This window comes from Mustela nivalis, assembly GCF_964662115.1.
Source record: "Mustela nivalis genome assembly, chromosome: 4".
Taxonomy (NCBI): Eukaryota; Metazoa; Chordata; class Mammalia; order Carnivora; family Mustelidae; genus Mustela; species Mustela nivalis.
In genome coordinates, this window is record NC_139023.1 from 161,006,263 (window position 1) to 161,028,811 (window position 22,549).

The 22,549-nt window shown below is 47.1% G+C and overlaps 1 protein-coding gene across 7 annotated transcripts in view; it reads left to right on the top strand.

Moving 5' to 3' along the window:
* Positions 1-22,549, top strand: part of PEBP4 (phosphatidylethanolamine binding protein 4) — a 235,385-nt gene that overhangs the window by 124,194 nt on the left and 88,642 nt on the right. For all 7 annotated transcript variants that reach the window (XM_082729269.1, XM_082729267.1, XM_082729268.1 and 4 more), the window contains exon 4: positions 17,060-17,158. In XM_082729269.1, coding sequence (XP_082585395.1) covers positions 17,060-17,158 — 99 coding nt within the window. The remainder of the gene's footprint in view (positions 1-17,059; positions 17,159-22,549) is intronic.

Below are 22,549 nucleotides of genomic sequence, written 5' to 3' on the forward strand. Positions count from 1 at the left end.
GGGTCCTGGAGTTCAGACACTATAAGGACATCTTGTCTGGTTCAAGGGGCTCAGAAGAAGTCTTCCTAGAGGAGATGGGTAGCACTTGAGAAGTGTCTTGAAGAATGGGAAGGATTTTCTTTCTTTTTTTTTAAAGATTTTATTTATTTATTTGACAGAGAGAAATTACAAGTACACTGAGAGGCAGGCAGAGAGAGAGAGAGAAGGAAGCAGGCTCCCTGCTGAGCAGAGAGCCCGACGCAGGACTCGATCCCAGGACCCTGAGATCATGACCTGAGCCGAAGGCAGCGGCCCAACCCACTGAGCCACCCAGGCGCCCCTTCTGATAGGCAGAGAGACCAATGTAAATAAAGACACCGGAGCTGGGAAGCAAGAGCAAGAGGCACAGGGCATCCCCAGGCTTCATGGGCACATGTGGTGCTGTGGTGGGCCGGGCCAGGCAGGTGACTCGAGAGCAAGCTATAGAAGGCCTCAAGCGCCAGGTTACACGCTTCATATTGAAGTCACGAATCTGTGACAGTTCCTTAGATTATCGCTCGGTCCTGTGCTTGCCAGAGCCAATTCCAGGCTGCTCTTTCCAACTCTGCGTTCTGTGGCCTCCCGTTGGTAACCGGGATGCTTGGATGGACTGCGGTGGGAATATTTACCCACGGAAATGTGGGAGCATTACCAACCAAGCTTTGTTTTCAGTTGTTAGATTTCCCGACAACTGGTTTACCAAGTCAGCCGCAAATGAGTAGCGGGGTAAGAAGGCCAGTGAGGAGACTGTTGAAATATTAGAGGCAGGAGCAAGTCTAGACGCACTCTCGGGTGCCAGAGAGAATGGGGAGAGGGGAGGGGAGGGGAGGGTCTCGAGAGACCCTAAACTTGGGAATCAAAAAGAACTGGGCATGGCTGAAGAGGGAAGAGCCAGAAGATGATTCACGGTTTGAATTTGGTGGCTGACAAAATGACAGTCCATTCGCAGAAATAGGGTTAGGGTTAGGGTTAGGGTGAGCTGGTTAGCAGCGTAGACGTGAGTGTAGCTTTGGAGGTGGGGACACCCACCTGACAACTGATTAGATTGAAGAAATGACCCACACTCCTCGCCGATTTGAGCTCTGCTTTCCCATTCCCTTCCTTCCGCCCCTCCTCCCTCCCATGCCGTGTGGATTCTACCTCAACTCATCACTCGATATGCTGTGATTTCTCTGCCTGCTTGGCTGCTTGTAAGACGTTGAAATTTAAAGAAGTCCCTCAGCTTTATTAAGACGGAAGAGTTGCAGTAGATCAGAGCACAGGCTTTGGCAGGTGGAGAGAGTACGGTGAACCCACGAGGACTTGAACCCACCGCTCGGCCTCCAGTGCCCCTGTGGCACACAGCCAGAATCCTGGGAGCCAGGAGAATTTCCCTCCCCCAGCCATCTTGAGCAGGCAGATGCTGTGGAGGGACCGTCATCCCCAGAGGACTGGGCAGCACAGTGGCAGAAGGCATTGATTCAGAAAGGCTGGGACATGTTGCCAACAAGTACATCTTTGTAGTATGTGTGTTCTAGATTGTACGAGTGTCCAGAGACCTGGGTGGGGAGGCATCTGCAACACGCAGTAAATACCGTCTTGGTATAGATAGGAATCAACCCTGAATCTGTTCCTCTGCCTTCTGACGTGTGTCTGCCCTTCTATGAAGGGAGGAGAGGGTATAACTGAGAGACCAGGGCCATGGTTTTGCATGCCAGAGAAGCCATTCACTTGTTTGAAGTGCCTGGCATTTCTTGATCCCTCGGCATGTGTAAGACACTATTCTGAGCCGTTTATTAGCTTGCTCAATGTGTGTAACAATCCAAGAGAAAAGCACTATTATTATTACTCTTTCTGCTTTATCGATAATGAACTTGAGGCCCAGAGAGTTGAGGCAACATGCCCAGGGTTACACAACGACCAAGTAGGATTCACATCACTGAAGTATATTGCCTCAGACAGATCCTTGAATCCTTTTGAGCCTTGGGTTTCTTGTGTTTTGTTTTGTTTTGTTTTTCCAATGGTAGACTCAGAATGCTAATCTCTAGAGAAGTTTCACCTGCAGTGGTCCCACTTCCAGTAATGTGATTCTGTTCACACCAAATTATGGTCTTGGCTGACTGGGACCCAAGTCCCCTGCAACCTCTGGCCCCAGCACTCAGCCCTTGCCCAATCATCCTTTATTCCTCCTCCCCAAGCCCCACCCCCAGCAGGAAGCCTTTCCCTCACCCTGGCCCCATTTTACATGGAAGTATTTTGTCCCTCACCTGTGTTCCCATAGCCGGCGTGTCACATTGTGCTGTAGTTTGTTTACATGTCTGTCTCCTTGTCACTTTGTGAACCATTCAAGGGCATCTTTGTACAGACAGTGTAGGATGTAGATCCAGGCAGCTGAACCAGTTGAAGGAAAGGACCTTTAGCCTGAACAAGAGGTATTTGTGAAGCTGCGATCACTGCCTTCAAAGGTCTGAAATGCTGCCATGTGCAAGGACAGGACTCGTTCCGTGCAGTTCTTGGAGAAAGAACAGGATCAAGCATGAGTCTTAAGAGACAACTTGGGGGCCCCATGAGACATAGCCCTCTCTGACAAGCTGAGCTGTACTTACATGAGTCACATCCCCAGGGAGTGAGGGACCCCCATCCCCGGGAGCACCACGGGAATGCTGGGCGGTTGCTGGCTACGTTTGCTGTAAGGGAAACTCTGCCGCCATTGCCTCCCAATAGTTCAAGGTTCTGGAATCAGTCCCATTCCCATCTCCGGGGCCGTGGAGAGAGTGAGAGTTAGAGTGCTGCATCTGTGCATGCCCCAGTGACCCCCAGAGTAGATGAGAGATGCCAAGCAGCTCTGTCTCGCTGGTTCCAGGCAGCTGGAGATGGGCCTTTTGGAGGAAGTCTTCTGCCTGCCAAGGTAACTGCTACACCGGGATCCACACGGAGCAAACACTGAGGCCGTTTGTTCACAGTAACAAAACCTGACCCAGGGACCTTGCTTCGCAGTCTTAAAAACACTTTCACGTTTTGAACTCACTTTATTTCTAGAATACCCCCGTTGCGCAACACATATATTATTGCCGTTTTGCAGGCTAATAAATTTCACGTGGGTAAGAGTGAATAACTTGCTCTAAACACATACGTGGAACAGCTACGGCTAGGACCCAGGTCCTGTGTCATTAACCTGAGTTATCGCACACAACATCCAGATGACTTTCTGAAGATCCGCCGCTGACACTCTTAAAACCAGCATAGAAAACAGATGTGTGTGTCAGGTAGGAATGTGTTTGGGTCCAAGGAAAAAAATTCCGTACCACAGGAACTCAGTGGGTATATTTATTTCATGCAACACGTTGAGGGGCTGGCAGTCCCAGGCAGATTCGACAGCTCAAGGATCCAGATTCTTTCCATTTTTGTTTCACCATCCTTACCATACAGGACTTTAGCCTCATGCTTGTCCCCTCTTTGTCACAGGATGGCTGCTACCCATCCAACATCACATCCACATTCCAGGCGGGAAGGAAGGGGAATGGGTGGAGACCAAAGGTGACAAGGGTTTTCTTCTAGTGAGCCTGTGCCTTTTATTCAGGAAGATATCCCTTCCCAAGGACTTTCTCTTATGCCTTCTTGGTCAGAACATAACCCCCACTTGGTGAAACAAACACGGGGAAGTCCAGTGTTGTAGCTTTCCAGCCTCTACAGGAGAGGAAGGCAGGCAGGGACAGCTGATCCATACTGAAGACACAACATCTTTTCCAAATGGTGTCAAAGCATGACACGAGCCCCAGTTCCCAGGCTGAGGTGCCTCTGTGCACAAAGCTCAGGAAGTGTCTTTGTCAGCAGCAATGGAGAGAAAGCTTGTCCCTCTGGACTCCAGCATGAAATGTGAGCCAGTCCTGAGGGATGAAAGGCTTTAGGCTCAAGGGGCAACACCCAGACTGCATCCTGGCGGGGCCATCAGCCCTGGTGAGGAACAGCTGTTACACTCAGCCTCCCCCAGGAAGAAGGCTCTTAACTAGATTTCCCATACAGAACTTTGTGGGGGAGGTTCAAACACAACCAACCCACCATGGGCTAAATTTGTATTCCAACCAACATCATAATGAATAGTGGGAGCAGAGGGTGACTGGTGTTTGTGACTTCAGCTTCTCCATTTGGTGCCTGAGCCCCTTAATCTGCGGGGTCCCGGGCACAAGGGACTCCAGCAGGTCGGGGGTAGCTGTCCTCTTTATTTAGGGGGCACACACTCTTCTCTGAGAGTGCACTAAAGTAAGAGACCAGAAGCCGGGCTTTTAGTCAGTGGCAGATTTGGTCAGGGACACCAGACTTGAGGGCTGGAGTTCTTGCCCCTAACTCTACTGTAGTGTCACCTGGGAAACTTCCACATCGACGCCAGTGCCTCGGCCCCACTCCAGACCCCTTGGGTCAAGAGTCCAGCCTTGGTTGGTAGCTTGAAAAGCTCCCCTAGTGATTCTACTCTTCCCTCGGGTAAGAAATCCTGCCTTGGAAAATATGGTCCTCCACTCAACTTGACCGTGAAACTTCATCGTATCAGGTCAGCTCAATCTCCTGTTCAAGGACAAGTGAGTGCTATAGGCAGCTAGCCACATCCATAATCATATCTGGGAATGAGAAAGATGCAGTGCTGCTTGGTCCCCAGTATGCTGTAGGCTCCTGTGGGTTTGCGAGATATCTGAGTCAAGGAGTTAAAGGCCCTGCTCTAAGATGTACCTGGGATTTGTTTTAATCAGGTGTGGTAAGACATGGAAATGATGGTCATGAGGGAAGGAGTTTGTACTCAAGGATCCCTACAGACAGGAGTCGGCACACCACAGAGGTGTGCCTGGTTCTCGCATTATTCGCGCAAGCGTCCAGCTCCCCATTAGACCACTATCTCCTCAGAGGCAGAGGCCATGTCTCTCTTACCTGTTATCCTCTGCCCCTCTCATGGTACTTAGTACATAAATGATTAGTCAATGGTTTCCAAATGAATGAATGAATGAATGAACCAACCAACCAACCAACGAACCATTGAACCACCTAGGCCAGGTACAATATTTGTTTCATTTCTTCATTCAAAAACATCTATTGCCTGTCTTCTATGCACCACATGCTGTAATCAACAGGGTATATAATGGTGAGCAGAAGCAGACACCATTCCTGCTGCCAGGGAGGGTAGAATCTGGTGGGGGACGCACACATAAATCAAAACTCATGCCAATGAATGGATTATTGACTGTAAGCTGAGATGAAATGTGGGAGGGGAAGAAATGTGAGTGTGTTTAACAAAGGACCTTAACGTGGGACGGGGGGACAGGGGACCCTTCTCTAGAGAAGTCACCCTGAACTGAGCTCTGAAGAATGACTAGTTCACTGGATTGAAGGGGGTGGGCTGGAGTAAGGAACCTTCCAGACAGGGAGCAGGGCAGACCCTAGCAATGGGAAGGCCTGTAAGTGCAAGGGACACGTGCACACAGTGACAAGGAGAGGTGGGCAGGGGGCAGATTATTCAAGGCCTTAGAGAACACCGTGAGGAGGCATGGAAAGCCAGTGAAGGATTTTAAACACCAGGATAACATGATCTTACTTGTGTTTTGAAAAGATATTCTGGATCCAGGTGGAAAATTGATTAGGGAGTCAGAGTGAATATGAGGAAACAAGTCAGGAGGCTGTTAAAATAGACAAAACGAAAGATGATGGCATCCAGGGTGGACGTGGCATGCGCGGCGGGGCGTGGGAATTGGCGGACTTGAGAGACGCTTGGGAGGCAGAATTGACAAGACTGCTGTGGACTGGAACTTGACTCCTGGGCTTCTGGTTTACAAGAGCAGATGGGGCTGCCTTCATTCATGGAAACAGAATACTGTTGCTGGGCAGGACTAACATGAGGTGTTCCTCTCCTTTCCATGGGGAGAGGAGAAGCAGGTTGTGGGGCACAGGCTCTGGAGCTCAGAAGAGAGCCAGGGGCAGGAGGATAAAAGTGCCTGTGCTTGGAGGCTCCTGAGAAGGCGGGAGGAGTAACATGAAGAGAGCCTAGGCTCCAGCCATGAGCAAAACCAGCCATGAGAGAATGGGCTGGAATCCCAGAAGGCATTTTAATAAAGAAGAGGTAACCCGCCTTGGGAAGCGCAGTGGAGAGAGACACCAGGTCTGATGATGACTGGAAAGTACCCGTTGGAGTTGGGGACAAAGGCCTGTAGCAGAACTGAGGGCACAGAGCAAGTTAAAAAGTCAATGGGATGAAAGTACAGCACAGGGAATACAGTCACCACTGTCGTAATGTCGCTGTATGGGGACAGATGGTGACAACACTTCCCGTGGCAAACACTGAGTAACGTATAGAACTGTTGAATCACTATGTTGTATACCTGAAAACTACAGCTCTGTGTGTCAACTACACTTCGATATTTTTTTTTATAAAGAGTAAACGGAGGCGCCTGGGTGACTCCGTTGGTTAAGCGTCTGCCTTTCAGCTCAGGTTAGGATCTCAGGGTCCTGGAATCGAGCCCCGCCTCAGGCTCCTTGCTCAGCAGGAAGCCTGCTTCTCCTTCTCCCTCTGCCTGCTACCCTCTCTGCTTGTGCTTTCTCTGCCAAACGAATTAATTAAAAAAAAAAAATAGGAAGAGTAAACAGGAAGTAAGGAAAAGGAGATGGTGTGTGCAGTTTACCTGTGAAGCTGGGAGCAGGCAAGTGCAGGGGGTCTAGCCGGTGGACAGGGGGGGGGACCATCCCCCGTGGTCAGGAGGCCCCCTGAGGTCAAAGACTAGTCCTGAGAGTTGAAGAAGCAAGCTGAACAGAGAAGAGATTGTGGCCAGAATTCGTGCAAATTTTGGAGGTGGAGCAGTTTCAGATGACAGAGGTCGGGGTGTGACTGTTGACGGTTGAGGCAGAGAAAGAGAAGATGGCCTGAGAGGTTGGGGTACAGGCACCAGAGTGGCCCGTGGTGCCGGATGGGTATCCCACACGTGTGCCAAAGTCACTGGGACAACGGCAGGACGGAGGGAAGAAGAGAAGACTGAGCAAGTGCAACCGTGAGATCTTAGGGGACAGCAAACAGACCAGAGAGAGGACATAGGATTGCATGGCCTGAGCCACAAAGAAAAACATGGCGACAGGGAACAATGCCACCTCCTGGCCTGCTGACCTTGGGGTTTGTGGGGCAGGAGAGAACACACACAAGCTCTGGGGAGTGCTCAAGGGATGGGGCCCTTCAAGGGAGATCCAGGCAAAGGAAGAGAAGTAGAGCGATTCCTAGAGAAACAGAGGACGGAGGGGAGATGCGTGTTCCTCAGTGGCATTTCTGCAGGGCAGAGTGGATGTGTCTGGAGGTGGAGGGGGAATGAGGACAGGCTCTGAGGCAACAAACAGAGCATTTGGGGCCTGAGAGGGCGGCGGAGGACCAGCGACTGCGGAAGAGGTTAGTGGAGGAGGCTTTGGCTGAAACAAACCAGGGTGGGAGGCAGGGGAGTTTGGGGGCTAAGTTTCTCTGAGGGTAGCCAGTGGGACAGTGGACAGAAGACTTGGCTCACTAGGCCTGGGGGAGTCAATGTCACTTGGTGCTTTCTGCCCACCTGGTCTGTGGTGGCTACCCGTGAGGCTGACATTTCGCTGCAGAAGAGTCAGTGTCACGGTGAACCGCAGTAAGTAGACAGCATCACAGACAGACGGTAGCTGCCGGCAGAACTCAGAGGTTCAAGGACGAGGGCAGTCTGGCTCCGACAAGGCTTCAGAGCAGACTTCAAAATTAATAGCCTCCTCTTCCCACTTTCCCTCCTTTCCCACTCTCTCCACTGTGCCCATTGCCCCAACCTCCAGCTGGGACACACCTATTAAAATTCCTTCTGGAATAATAAGAAGAAAAGTTAAAAAGGGACAAAGATTTACACACACATTTCACCGAAGATTTATGAGTAATCAGTGAGAGCATGAAAAGATGCTCAGCGTCACTGGTCATTAGGGAAACATAAATCATAAACACGGCGAGAGGCCACATGGTACCTACTAGAATGGCCACAGTCTAAAAGCTAGACGGTAACAAGTGTTGGGGGGAAGTGGACAAATTGGATCCCTCATGCACTGCTGGTGGGGTTGAACAATGGTGTGGCCACTTTGGAAAACATTTGGGCAATTTTTAAAAATGCTAACCACAAATTTACTAGATGACCAAAAACAAACAAACAAAATTTACTGTATGACCTTGAAATTCCACTTCAGATATTTTCCCAAGACAATTGAAAACAAATATCCAGACAAAGACTTGTAGCAAAAGTCCATAACAGCGGGCTTCCTAATAGCCCAAAAGCAGGAGAACCCAAATGTCCACCAACTGGACAAATGAAATGCATACCAATATCCATACAATGGAATACTATTTGGCAACAAAAAGGGCTAAAGCAACAACATAGCTGAACCTCAAAAACGTTATGCTGAGTGCAAGAAGCCAGGCACGAAAGACCACATATTATACAATTCCATTTACACGAAATGTTCCGAAAAGGCAAAAAAGGAGATTATTGAGACAGAAAGTAGATTAGTGGTTGCTTGGAGCTGGTTGGAGAGAACAGGGAGTAACTGTAAATGGCACAAGGTTTCTTTTTGGGGTGATAAAAATGTTCTAAATTTAAATTGTGATGGTTGCACAGCTCTGTTAATTTACTAGAAATTGTTGGAATGTATGCCTAAAAGGAGTGAAGTTTGTACTATGGAAAGTAGACTTCAGTATAGCTGCTTTAAAAAATTTACCTGGACAAGTCCAGATCTAACTCTGTGTTCATGTTGTCACCATCGTCTGGATGTACTGTGATTTGTTTTGTTTTGTTTCGTTTTAAGATTTTATTGATTGATTTGTTAGAGAGAGAGAGAGAGAGAGAGCACAAGCAGAGGGAGCGGCAGGGAGAGAGAGAGGGAGGAAAAAGCTCCCGCGGAGCAAGGGGCCCTACGAGGGCCTTGATCCCAGATCCCAGGACCCTGGAATCATGACCAGAGCCAAAAAGCAGACACTTAACCGACTGAGCCCCCAGGCATCCCAGCACCGTGATTTGTTAACACGGGTTCCCGCGTCTTGCTCACACCCTGTGCTGTGGAGCCCAAGCTCTCATCCCTCCACTGCCCTTCACCTAACTGCCCCCCCCCCAAATAGAATGAGGATTCCCAGAGCTCTGCCTGCTGCAAAGGGACAAGGCCATCCCTCTTCACCTCTCAGCTGGCGAGAGAGAGACTGGAGGCTGCCATCTCCAAGATAATACTATGTGATTACTATACATTCTCTTTATTTTACTGTTTTAGTTGATTTTTAACAGGTCCCCTAGTTGACCCTCAAGCCATAGGACTTTGAACTGGGTAGGTCTGCTAATCCACAGATTTTTTTTCCGCATCAATACAGTACATTACCTCAAATGTATTTTCTGTCGTCATTTTCTTCACTCCACTTTCTTTCCGCTGGCTTATGTTACTGTGAGAATACAGTATATAAAACACATAATGTATAAAATATGCGTCCATCGGCTGTTTATGTCAGCAGTAAGACTTCTGGTCAACAGGAGGCTGCTAAGGTTTGGGGGAGTCCAACGTTATACATGGATACTCAACGGCTCAAGGGGGTCACCACCACCCCCCCCAGGTTTTTTCAAAGGTCCACTGTGTGTTCGCATGGCTCAAAAACCAAAATGGTAGAACAGGCATGTACAAGAGATGGCCGTCCCGTCTCTCCATCCCATCTTCCCCGTTACCACCCTGCTTGCATCCTCTACTGGCTTTTTCAAGTATCCTCCCAGAGTTGGTTTGTGCAAATACCAGCCCCTGGAAAGGAATCTCTTATTTTTCCTTTCTTCTATAAAAGTGAGCTCCTACATACACTGTTCCGCATCTTGCCTTTTTTCATGAGATTTGTTTTGGAGAGCTTTTCATATCAGATCTTAGAGAGCTTCGTTGTCTTTAACAGCTATCAAATATTCTGTCTTGAGTATGTATCAGTGTTTACCAACCAATCCCCAACTGATGGACACTTGAGTTATTTCTGACTTGGGCTATTATTATTCATCTCTGTCTAGAGCTGAAATGAATACCTTCCATACAAATTGTTCTCATAAATGTCCAGGTATCTTTAGAAGGAAAAAAATCACAGAAATGGGGTCACGGAGCCTAGAGATAGATTGCCCCCACTTTGCCTCCCCATGGCAATGCAGGACGGTTCTGCACAGCCTCACCAGCCAAGCATACACTCGGACTCTTGAGATTTGCAGGATGTTTGACAAAGACATTGATTCCGTCCTGTTCCTTCAAGTACAATTACTTTCTTTTTTTTATTTTTAAACTTTGTTGTGGTTAAGAACATGAAATCTACCCTTTACCAGATTTTAAAGTATATAATACAGTATTACTAACTGCAGGCACAATGTTGCTCAGCAGATCTGTAGAACAAACTCAGCATGTGTAACTCAAACTCTGTACCCATTGACCAGCTCCCCATAACCCTGGCAATCACTGTTTTCTGTTCTACTCATATGAGTTTGCCAATTTTAGATACCTCATATAAATTGAATCATACAATATTGGTCTTTGTGTGACTGTCCCATTTCAATTAGCGTAATGTCCCCATGGTTCATTCCTTTTGTTACAAATGACAGGAATTCCTTCTTTTAAGGGCTAAATAATACTCCTCTGTGTGTATAGACTACATTGTCTCTAGTCATTCATCCATTGATGGACATGTTGGGTTTTTTCACATCTTGGCTATTGTGAAAAACGCTGGGATGAGCGCGGGAGTGCAGACATCTCTTGGAGGTCCCGATTTCAGTTCTTTTGGATCAATACCCAGTAGAGGGACTGTTGGCTTATTTAAGCAAGATTGATTTCATATGGTATCTAGACGCCTCCGAATCCCCTGAATGGATGTTGGAATCTGAAGGTAAGTAGACCATCTACCAGCTCATTTGCTAGAAAAAGCCAGAGAGGAGAAAGATGTAAGCCAAGATCCCCAGCCCACAGCACAACAAGCCTTCGTGAGTACCTATGGCGTACCTGGCATTTACTAGGTCGGTGTGATACCCTCAGTGAAGTGCAAAACGGTTTTGTCTGAGGCAAGGAGACATGTGGCAAGTGCAAAATCTCTGGAGACAAATCCATTGTTGAAAGAATTGATTACACGTTCTTCTCCTTAGGCTGTGCCGAGAGGATGGCCTGCCACGATCAGATATTAGTGTCATGTGTCCAGAGGCTGGCTCATCTCCTTCACTTCACCCTAGGCCAGCTTGTCTGCCCCAAGGACCAGCAGAGAACAAGCAGGGGCTTGGGTCAGACTTCAGGGGGTCTAGCTATGAGCCAAGCTCTTGAACAGCCTGTTTCTCAATTTGTCTGCTGAACATCAGCCCACCTCTGCTAAATATTTGCCAGGGAGTTTCTGTTGGCAGTTGGGGTCTTTGAAAGGGCCGAAAACCAGCTCCCTGATTGCACTGAGAGAGCTGAGAGAGAAAGCTAAAGACCATCACCACAGAAGCCCTCTCTTTCCTGCTGAGTTTTAGAAGAGGTCTGCTGTGGGTTTGCTTAGCAGGGAGGTTGTCTAGGATAAACCTCAGGATGCAACCACCTCAGAGAGCACCGTGCAACAAGAACTCACCCACCAGTCTCCCAGTTCACCACTTACAGAAGCAGACACCAGTGTGGGAGAGCTGCAGGTGGGGGCTGGGAGGGCAGTGAACGAGGGGAATGGAAAGAAAAAGAAGCCTGCTGTAAAGAATTCCTCTGAGCATTGTCTGACCAGGAGAAAAATGAGGGTTTGGGGACGTCTTAAAGAAGCTCTTTTAAAGTATAAATCCTTTTTTTTCCTATGTGTAAAAGCAGTGCATTTTATTCCACAAACATAGGAAAATGGAGAAAAGCACAAAGAAGAATATAGTTCATAATTACCCCATCACTTAGAGATGGTCAACATTACAGCTCTGATTTTCCTCGTCCTCTTTCTGTGGAAGGGTATATATTGGTATGATGTACATTTTTGGTTTTCTCCCCTGGTTAACAAAGACAATGAAATCATATCTTATATAAGATTTTGTAACCTATCCCTTGTTTCTACATACCTTAAAAAAAGTCTGGGAATAGACATAAAAAATACATATGTCAATTTCATAGGCATGATGGGATTTTGTTTTATAAAATTTGCATATCTTTGATTATTAATGAAATTGAATGTTCATATGTTTGTTGATCATTTATACTTCTTATATTACGAATTTATGTCTATTCGTGTAGCTTATCTATTTTTCTATTGGGTTATTACTCTTTTTCTTATTGATTTAAAAAGTACTTTACATATTAAGGTTAACCCTCTATCATAGATCTTGTAAATATTTTCTCTCAGCATTATCTTCGAATTTTATTTTGCTTTCTTTTCTTTGTCATAAAAGTTTCAAAATTATATCTAGTTAAATATATCAATCTTTTCCTTCATGCCATTTACTGTTAACAGTTTGGTGTGTACTTTTCCAGACATTTTCTATGCATATGCAAATATATCTATAAATATATATATAGTTAGATATATAAAGTTTTCCTGCACATTTTAGATGGTATCGTTCACACTATTCAGCAGCTTATTTCACTTACTAGCGTATTTTAGATATTTTCCCATATTAAAATATAAAGATCTAATTCTAACAGAGTATTCCATTATATGAATTCACTAAATTTCATTAAATCACTTTTTTAAGATTTTTTTTCATTTTCATATGTAAGTCTGGAAATTTTTTGGCATATGAAAGAAATGGAGACTGAAGTTTATTATTCCACATGGTAGGCCAATTGTCTCAGTAACACTTAAAAAATCATCTGTCTTTTCCCTCCTTGTTTGAAATAACATTATTCTGTTATATTAAATATCCCATATTTCATGAGAACTTGATCATCTATTAAATACACATATGTTAAGAACATGGGTTTCTCTCTAGATTTTCTACTTTGCTTCCTCTAGTTACTTGTTATTTAACCAATGCCAAATCGTTTGAATTATTGTAGCTTTATAGTATGTTTTAATATCTTCAAAATCAATACCATTTCCCTATTTTTCCATACTGCTTCGGCTAATTTATTTTTTTCTCCTATTCTGAGCTTTAGAATTATTCCATGAAATTCCCAAAACATCTATTTAGGATTTTGAGTGGACTTGTGTTACATTAACTAATTAATTAAAGGATATCAACATATCTGTAAATGAATCTTTCAGTTTAAAAGCATAGAGTGTCTCCACGTCTATTCAAGTTTTCTTTTCATTTACATCAGTTGTGTTTTGGCTTCTTTGTCTAAGTCTTGGATTTTTCATCAAGTCTATTCCTAGATACTTTATATTTTGTATTATAATTGTAAATGGGATTTTTAAAGTGTGTTTTTTGGTCATTATTAATAAGTACTGATATTGGGTGCATTTCATAACAGCTCACTTTACAATATTAGACTAGCTGTTTCCTGCTGAGTCTTTGGTTTTCTTATGTAGGCAGAGAAAAAATAATTAATTAATTAAAAGACAGAGAGAGGATGGTTTTATTTCTTTTACAGTATTTATACTTTGTTTCTTTTTACTTTCTAATTACTTTGAATAGAACCTATTCTTGGGAGTATCAGTTACACAGTTTTTCCTTCTGGGATTCCACTGAAATTGCATGCACACACACACACACACACACACCCTGGCTCTTTGGGATACGATCCCACATTCTCCCTCATATTTTCTCTCTCTGTTTTAAAAATTTTATTTATTTACTTGAAAAAGAGAGAGAGCACAAGCAGGGGGAGGGACAGAAGGAGAAAGAAGCCCAAGCAGATGCCCCGTGAAGCACGAAGCCCAATGTGGGACTCCATCCCAGAACCCTGAGATCGTGACCTGAGCCAAAATCCAGAGTCAGACGCTTAACCGACTGAGCCACTGAGGCACCCCCTGCCTGCACATTTTAACACTAAACTCAAGGTCTCCCAAAGTCGTTACTCCTAATACTCATGGAGCTGTCGTTGACCTAGTTGCCCAAGAAAGAATGTCAAGGTCATCCTAGACCTCCTCTCCCCATCGGCCCTACCCAGTCATTCCATGCTATTGACTAGAATGTTCAAATGCCTTTCTGTCTTCATTACTACTACTTGCATTTTCAAGCCCCTGCGATCCCTCTTCAGGATTCCCCAGTTGACTTTTTTTTTGCTCTTCTTTTAGGTTTTTACTCAACGTTTATCACGTGCCTTCCCAAAGCACACACTTACTCATGTCAGTGGTCCATTCAAACAATTTCAGGGGTCCTGTTGCAAAACAAATTCTAAATGGCCTAGGACACTTCATGCCCTCTATCATCTAGTCCCTGTAACCCACCATTCCTCTCTAGCTGCCCCTTGTCCCAGCACACCAAGATTCTTGCCATTCCCTGAACCTCCCCATTCCTTCGCACAGACACTTCCCTTTGCCTACAGAGTCGCTTTCATGACCCTGCTCAAGATTAAGTTCAAAAGCAGCTCTGCAGGATGCCTGGATTGCCAAGGCAGAGAGGTTTGGGCTCTGTCTTCTGCGTCCCCTGAGCACGGTAAATGTTCAGGCAGTCCCACACTGTTCTACAGTCCCGCCCCCTTCAGATGAAGAGCAGCCCCGGCTCTTCTCTATTTACCCTACTCACGTCTTAGTCTCCCGCTCGCTTCTCATCCTGCGTCCTGATCCGTCTGGGGCCCCGTCCACATGAAACCCTGCCACCATTCCTTTCACAACCGCACCGCAACACTTGAAAGCGCACAGATGTGCGATGTCCTATTACCTAGGAACCTTACCACAAACCCATGGAATATTCAGTTTCTCACTTTCCAAAATGACTATTTCACCCCTTCCTCTTGTCCCCGAACTCCCTATAATCCATCCTCTCCTAAGGACCTTGCTTCTAATTCACGGAGGAAACAGAAGTCCTCAGAAGACAGTCTCCTCACTCCTCACCATTGCATTCTGCAATTCCCTTGCGTCTGAGCCTGTATCCTCCATAACTCCCTCCACTTTTGCTCTGGGTCCTGTCCCCATGCAGTGTTCCAGAGTCTTGGCTCTTGCAACGATCCTTTTCTCCTCTGTCACCTCTCTCTCCCTTTCTACTGGATCATTTCCACTGACCTGAAGACATGCCTTACTGTCACCTCTTTCTTAAAAGAACAATTTAAAAAATAAAAAACTTTAAAGATCTCTTGACTCTCCCATCTAGTAACAGCCACTCCAAGCCTCTGACCTCACACTAAGATTTCTTTTATCAACTTTACAGACTATCTCCAATTCCACATCTCCCGTCTCCTCTCCACCTATCCCAAGCAAACCTCAGTCCTTTCTACTCCACGGAAACGGGTCTTGCCAAGTTAGCAGTGTCCCCAGCTAGTCCGATCACAGTCATATCTGTGTCCTCATCTCGCTCTCCCCTTCAGCAGCGTGCGGCATAGTTGACCCCCTCCCCCTTTCCAAAACTCTTTCAGGCTCGTCTTTCATGGTACCTACTATTCAGGTGTTGCCCCCACTTTCCTGGCTTCACAGTCTCTTTTGCTAGGTTCTCTTCTCTTCTGAATGTTAGCTGTTCTAGAAAAGTCCTTTCTGTTCCGGAATCCTCTTTTCTGCTCCATGTCTAATCCAGCCAAGAAGAATCTCATTAGCCGATGGGTTTAAGGACCATCTCTATGTCAGTGTCTCCAAAACTTAGATACCCGATCCTGATCTCTCCTCCAGACTCCAGACTCTGACTTGTATACTTTTAGAAGCATTTCTAATTTAATATGCCCCAAACAGCACTCTTAATATCCCCTTTCTAACAGTCTCCTCACCAAGTCTTCTGTGTTTGTAAATGGCACTATTCACCCAGTTGCTCAAGCCAGAAACTCAGGAGACATCCTCAAATTCTCTTTTCCCACCCCCTCAATGTCCTAAAGCCCCATCCATCAGCCAATCCCATTGATTCTACCTAAAAATACTTCCCCAGTCCACCTATTTCCTTCTCTCTCTGTTGCTACCATTGGAGTCCAATATGCCACCATCCTTCCCTTTGCTGCTGCAGATTCCTCCCAGCAACCTCTCTCACCTCCTGCTAACCATGCAGTCTCCACCCAACCACCAAAACAGTTTTTGAGAAACAAATCCCAGCATCTCACTCTGCTGGCTAAAACCCTCCATTGGTTCTCCACTGCACTTAGAGTAAAACCCTCCTCCTCACCGTGCCGAGGCCTACAAAGCCTTCTGTGGCCTGGCTCCCCCCCGCCCCCACCTCTCAAACCTGGCCTTGTCCCTTCTCCCCCTTGCCCTCCCCTAGCCACATGGTATTCTTGCTGTTCCCCAAACCCTTGCTCTTTCCTACCCGCAGGCCTTTGGAGTGGCTGTTTCCTCTTCCAGAATGCTTACTCCCTCTCACCCCACCCTCTTTTGTTTCCACTGGAGTATTGGTCCCAAGTGGACATTTCCCTGTGGCTGGGGTTTGTTTTTTGAGTTTTTTAAATAAAATCTGTGCCTCTTCCCTAGAATGAAAGTTTCTTGAAAGAAAGTAAGGCTCACACTTTCTTGTTCTCTGTTGGATGCCTAGCTCCTAGAACGCTTTCCAGCACACAGTAGGTGTTCACTCAGTGCTTGCTGAAGGGATGAATGGATCCTAGTTTTTCTTGCCACTGGGACTGTCCTGAACACAGACTAAATTCTCCTGGGTTTGCCGAATTCATGGATAAGTTGCTCCAACCATACTGTAAACTTCCTGAGAGCAGAAGCCCTGTTTTAACTTTCTGTTTTCCATCACGGCACCCAGCATGACGCTAGGAACTTCCAGATGCTTAGTAAATATGCTTGTTTGATTTCTTCTTCTTCATAAAGGGAAAGCCAGGCTTTTCAGCTGTCTACTTAATAGACTTCATTTCTCTGAGAGTAAACACGTGACCCAAGAGGAATGTCACGAGAACAAAGATGGACTGGGTAGGAAGCTACAGGGGTCGGCCAGCCATTGTCGGCTGCAGTAGAGATCAAAGGAGAGACTGCACCTTGCAGGTTTCCCGTCAGAATTCCAGCCACAACCCGCTACATTTCTTTCTGGTGAATGTGTTTCAGGACGCAAACTACATCTTGGTGATGGTAGATCCAGATGCCCCGAGCAGGTCTTCGCCCAAAGCTCAGTTCTGGAGACACTGGCTGGTAACCGATATAAAGGTAAGCAGGCCAGCAGGCACTTTCTGATTCATTTGGGGTTATAGCTAGAGGATGACTGTTCTGTGTGGTTCTTGGCTTTGACTTAGGAGGGCTGGGGACCCTGGAGAACAACGACTTGCATGTCAGGTTGTCCTTTGCACCCAGGTGTCACAGCCCCTTCCAAGTTTTCTAACAATTTTGGAAAACATCCGGGATCAGTGGTGCACAGGTAAATGGGCTCTCGGGATAAACCAGGTGGGAAGAGCCCCGATTTGTCGTGTTTGCTGATTTCTATAATGTAAATACTTCCATTGTGGGGTTTTGAGTTCCTGATGATTTAATGATTAACTCACACATTCTCTGAAAATTTAACAATTGGCTCCAGCGTACCACCTCCAGGGGCCTGGATTCAGAGGCATGGGGTGATTCTGGGTAGTCTGGGGTGGGGGAGCAGAGCTGTCCTGCAGGAGCTCCCCCTCCTAGTGGGCTGAGGGGCTTGGGGGAGGCATGGTGATGTCCTTTCCTTTGTACAGAAACAAGTGGCCTCCCCTCCTCTGTGTCCCTCTGCCGTCGCGTAATTGTAAGGGAACCTCACTCATCCATTCTGGAGTAGGTCTGAGGAACACAGATCGGGTGCAATGTTAACGGGCATTATGTGGAGGAAGAAAAAAAGGTTCTCTTCCCAAACAAGTTTTGGAGACTCCTGGTTGCACTGTATTAATCCCATTCCTCACTAAAGGGTTTTTTAGAGCTTTTAATATTCTAACGTGCACTATGTAGTATGCGTTTATTTTCCAACCGCATTTGACTGTTGAATCTGGAGTTCACGAGCGCCTGGCCACACACTCTGGAAAATCCATGCCATCCAGGCATCTGCGCCCAGAGAGCTCGTGGATGGCCTTCGCGAGGTGTGCGAAGGCATCAAGCAGTAAGATGGTGGGCATCCGGGACTAGAAAGACTAAGTCTGCATCTAGGTCTGGCTGGTCCCCAAATCAGTGATCACTGTTAAGTTGCCCGGAGTCCCTTTGGGCATTTCATGTTTATCTGTAAGATAGGAACCATGTTACCTCCCCTGTGCGGTTATCAGATACTCCAATGAGAGGGCGTCCTGAGAGCGCTTTAAAAACCATAGTACCGCAAGTGTAAGGAGTTCGTGTTTTTCCTCCCACCTCTGTGGGGCTGAGGAAGGGATGTCAGGGTGAACTAGCCATTGGTGCTCCTGAGCAAAGCAGGGGCTCTCACAGCCCCTAGAGTGGGGGGCTTGGGGAGGAAGCTACCCTGTCAACCAGCTCCTGCCCAGGGACCGCAGGCCCTTCACAGGATGCTCAGGTCGACCCCCCATCCTCGGAGGCAGTGCTGGCTATGGACAGCCTTGGAAGGGGCTCCCTCCAGGGAGGCTTCGGGCAGCAGCTTCTTGGACGGTGCCTGAGGGAAAGCAGGGGCATCGCTTCAACACACCACCCCCCTCTGGGCCAAGGCCTCCTAGGCCCTGTGAAGAGCCTTGGAAACACTATAAACATGCAAAGGGGCAGAGCTGGGGGATTTTCATCCCATCAGGGCAGGGAGAGGAGCCAAGGACACAAAAGGGAAAGATACTGGATCCAGCAGTCTAGAGCCCAGCTCTTTTCCGTACCTGGGATCCCCTGGCAGTCACAAGGGAGTGGAGCCCTCAAGAGAGGAGTGTTGCTCGGGAAGCCCCACACCAGGCCTGTGAGAGGGTTCTACAGGCGCGTTCTGAGGCAGATTTCAGAAACTGTGGTGGATGGAGTAATTTCAGCATCAAGGCAGCTTGGGGCCGTGAGGCTGCCTCTCTTCCAAGCCTGAACTCCCCCTAACCCCCCATCCCCTTCCCCTCAGTATGCACTTGGGACAGTTTTGTCACAGGCACTTTGTGGCACAGACGTGGGTTCTCAGCAGCCCAGCTGAGAAGCGGAACAGGTGACAGCTGTCCGGCAAGACTGCTAAGCCTCAGAGCTTAGCAGGGCCACCTGCCCGGGCGTGGCCCTCGGCCTTCCCGCTCAGACCGGAGGCGGCTTGGGTTTCAGGCACATTTTCACCCACTTTCCCTGATCCAAGGGTCCAGCAGGAAGCAGCAGCTCCCCTCATTCCCATCCACTCAGCCTGCCCACCAGCTCCCAAATTCCTCCAGCCACGTGGCCAGTATGAAAACCAGGCTCGTTCGGGTCTCAGGCTGTGGACCTCGGCCAAAAAAAAAAGGGAAGGCTCTAATCAACCCCAGAAGCACTTCCTTTTGTTGGCGTTGGCGGCGGCTGACGGGGTCTCAGACCTTAGAGCGAGTTCAAATCCGCTGGGAAACGTGTTAGAATGCAGATTCCCAGGCACCCCTTCTGTCAGTGTGGGGAGCATGAGTCCCCAGAAAGGAGTTTAGCCAGCTGAAGGAAGACCACGGAGCTCAGTGTCAAAATGCCTTGGTCACCGTCGTCACCCACCCGTGGAGCAATTTTCAAGCGACAGTCGCTTTTGACACTTCCACGATAGCTTTGTGAACTAGGCATTTTGCCCATTTCGCAGGTGGGCAAGCTAAGCTTAGAGGGGTTGGCTGATGCAGTCTCTCGGCTAGAGGGTCATAGAACTGGATCTTCAGTCCAAATCCCACCAGCTCCAAACTGCAGACCCTTCCTGCCATACCGCATGGTTTGCATATCTCTGCCAGCCACTCGGCTGTGGCAAGAGGCATCCTACTGTGCCCTCTCTGCCAGATGGGAAATAGTCTCTGTGGTTCGCCTACCTTTCCAGGGCTCTCTTTCTGGTTCCGTCTTACAGATGGGTGCTGCGAGGGAACCTCCCCAGGGGATGCTATCTTGGGCAATGAAATACACCTGGGAGGCATTTTGAACACTTCGGTAATTTTAACCCTTGATATGTTAGGTTAAGAGTAAAGCCTACCTAGTATCATTACCCTCAGCGGTCAGTGGCCTCAACAGTAAGGCACACCATAAAGTCACAGCCAATGTAGAGTGACAGCATCCCTGTGATTCACAGTGGCCACAGACGTAGCCAGCTGAGGTGGAACCCCAGCTGGCCTTGAAATTAGGGACCCAGGTCTAATTGGGTAGTGGGTGCAGCCACGGCCGTGGGAGCCCCTCAGTAGGGGCGATTTGGGGGCCGTCTGCCCAGGTTGAAACAGCAGGCAGTTCTGAGGGGTACAGGGAACATCTGCAGCCCCCTGCCTCAAAGAGAGGCTGACAGCAGTCTACCACAGAATGGGATAAAGCTCTGGAGAGAGGAAACTTGTACAAAAACTCCACAGTAGGAGCCAGGCGTTCTTGGTGCCCTTTGTTCGCCGAATTCAACAAATACGGATTCACTGCCGTTTGCAAGTGTAAACACAAGGACTCTGGAGCCCAACAACTGGGTTCGAATCTGAACCCACCAGTATGGCTATGTGCTCTTGGGGGGCTAAATAGCTGAACCTGCATCGCTCCCTCGAAAAGTGGGGCCAATCAGTAGTCCCTGCCTCACGCCCTTGTTAGGAAGTTCAAATGCGTTCTTTTTAGTAGAGCAGTTGGACCGGTACCCAGAACACATAGTGACCTGTGCACAATTGCTGGTCGTAACATCATCCTTGTTGTTTTAAGTCAGGCACCGCTCTGGCCCTAGGGCTGCAAATGTGCACACAACAGGGCAAATCTTTTCCTTCCAAGGGCTTCTGCTCTAGTGAGGCAGGGGAAGGAGGCTGCAGTGTGGGGCTGGGATTCCAGGGGCACCGGCGGTTCCCAGGGCAAAACTTCCCACAGCGGCAAGTTCCCATTAGCTCATGGGCAGGACAAGGTTTCAGTCCCCTAAGCTGGCCAGACCACGGTAGGCAGGGACTCCAGGGTCATGCATGCCATCCTTCTCCATCACCTCTTTGAAAAATCTCTCTCGTTGAACAAAAGAGATTTCGAACAGAGCATTGACAACATCTCTCTCCCCTCAGTGCCCTGTCCTCGGCTTTTTCTTTAAGACGTTTTTCAGTTCTGATTCAATCTAACTAATAATCTTCATGCTAAAGCCTAATTAAGATATCAATTAATTTGCATCATTCATTTCAGAAGAAAAGCTTATTGGTTCATCTTCTATTTGTCTCTGAAATTAGTGCTCTGAGCTTTTCATGCAGATATTTTCATTAGACTTTTTATTGTTAATGGGAATATTGAACACAGGAAGATGGTATATTAATACCTTCCACAAAGAATATCATGATTGGTGACAAAGAACACTAAGAACAATTAAGGAGACAAGAGTACCTTTTTTCTTCCAAAAAAGAAAATCTTCCTAGAAACCGTCAATGATTCTAAAATTTGCCCTGAATATCTTTTTTGTTTTAAGAAAGAAAGCGAAACGGCAAGTTCATGTTTCCCTTTCATTCAGTGCCCTCAACCTTTGGCAGCTGTAAGCGCAACCAATTCTGGGTGGAATTAAAAGGACCTCTAAGAGCCCATTATTCCGTCTACTTTTCTAACAAAGGTTGAATTTTTCCATAATGAGAGGTTGTCTTTGAAAGGACCCCTCAGGGTGTTAGGTGAATAAGATAAATGGGCAAGCAAATAAACAGATCAAGGATCTTAGCCCCTTGCTTTCCAGCGATGCAGTTGGCACACATCAGGACCCTTTTGCTTGAATGATCGATCCGTCCTGCTCCTGAGTGATCTCGGGAAAGTCACTTGGCCTCTCTGAGCCTGCGGCTTCTCCTCTGTAAAAATGACACAAATCCTTACCCTTCAGGGTTGTGACAGGAGAAGGAAATTACATATGCAAAGAGGGGAAGCCTCCCTAGAGAGAGGCTCTGTAAAGAATGGCAAATTTATCCTGTTCCTAACCAGTTGAGCAGCAGATACTGTAGAAATTTAAATATACTGTGTGCGTGCACACACGCACACGTGCGTGTGTGGAATACTGGAATATTATAAATATTCTAATATTATGTATATTATGCTATATATATATATATTCCAATTTCAATGTCTATCCTTAGAAGTAAGCAAATGATAACACACAGAAGAATAAACAATCTTTATCAGGACCACAAGTTCAGATGAAGAGATCAAACCAAGGAAATGGGATTGATTAATTAATTTATTTAGACCTGTATTTTTAGATTTTCTGCTCTTTGCTCACTTGTCCATACATGCTTTGCCCTGTACTGTGAGGGTCCATTAATTTAAGTAATAAACACCAGGAAGGCATGGCTTCTGCTCCATAAAGAGCTAAGGGCCACAGTGGGCTTTAAGTGATAGGGACAGTGCAGGGGGGCCCCGGGGTATAAAGCAGATTGGTACAAGGCCACCCTGAAGGGGCAGGGACTAGGCCTGTACTTTTGGGTCAGATGAACTAGGGGAGGATCCAGGCTCTGGGACTTTCACATGGGAATTCTGAGCCTCAGTTTCTTTGTCATGAAAATGGGCATG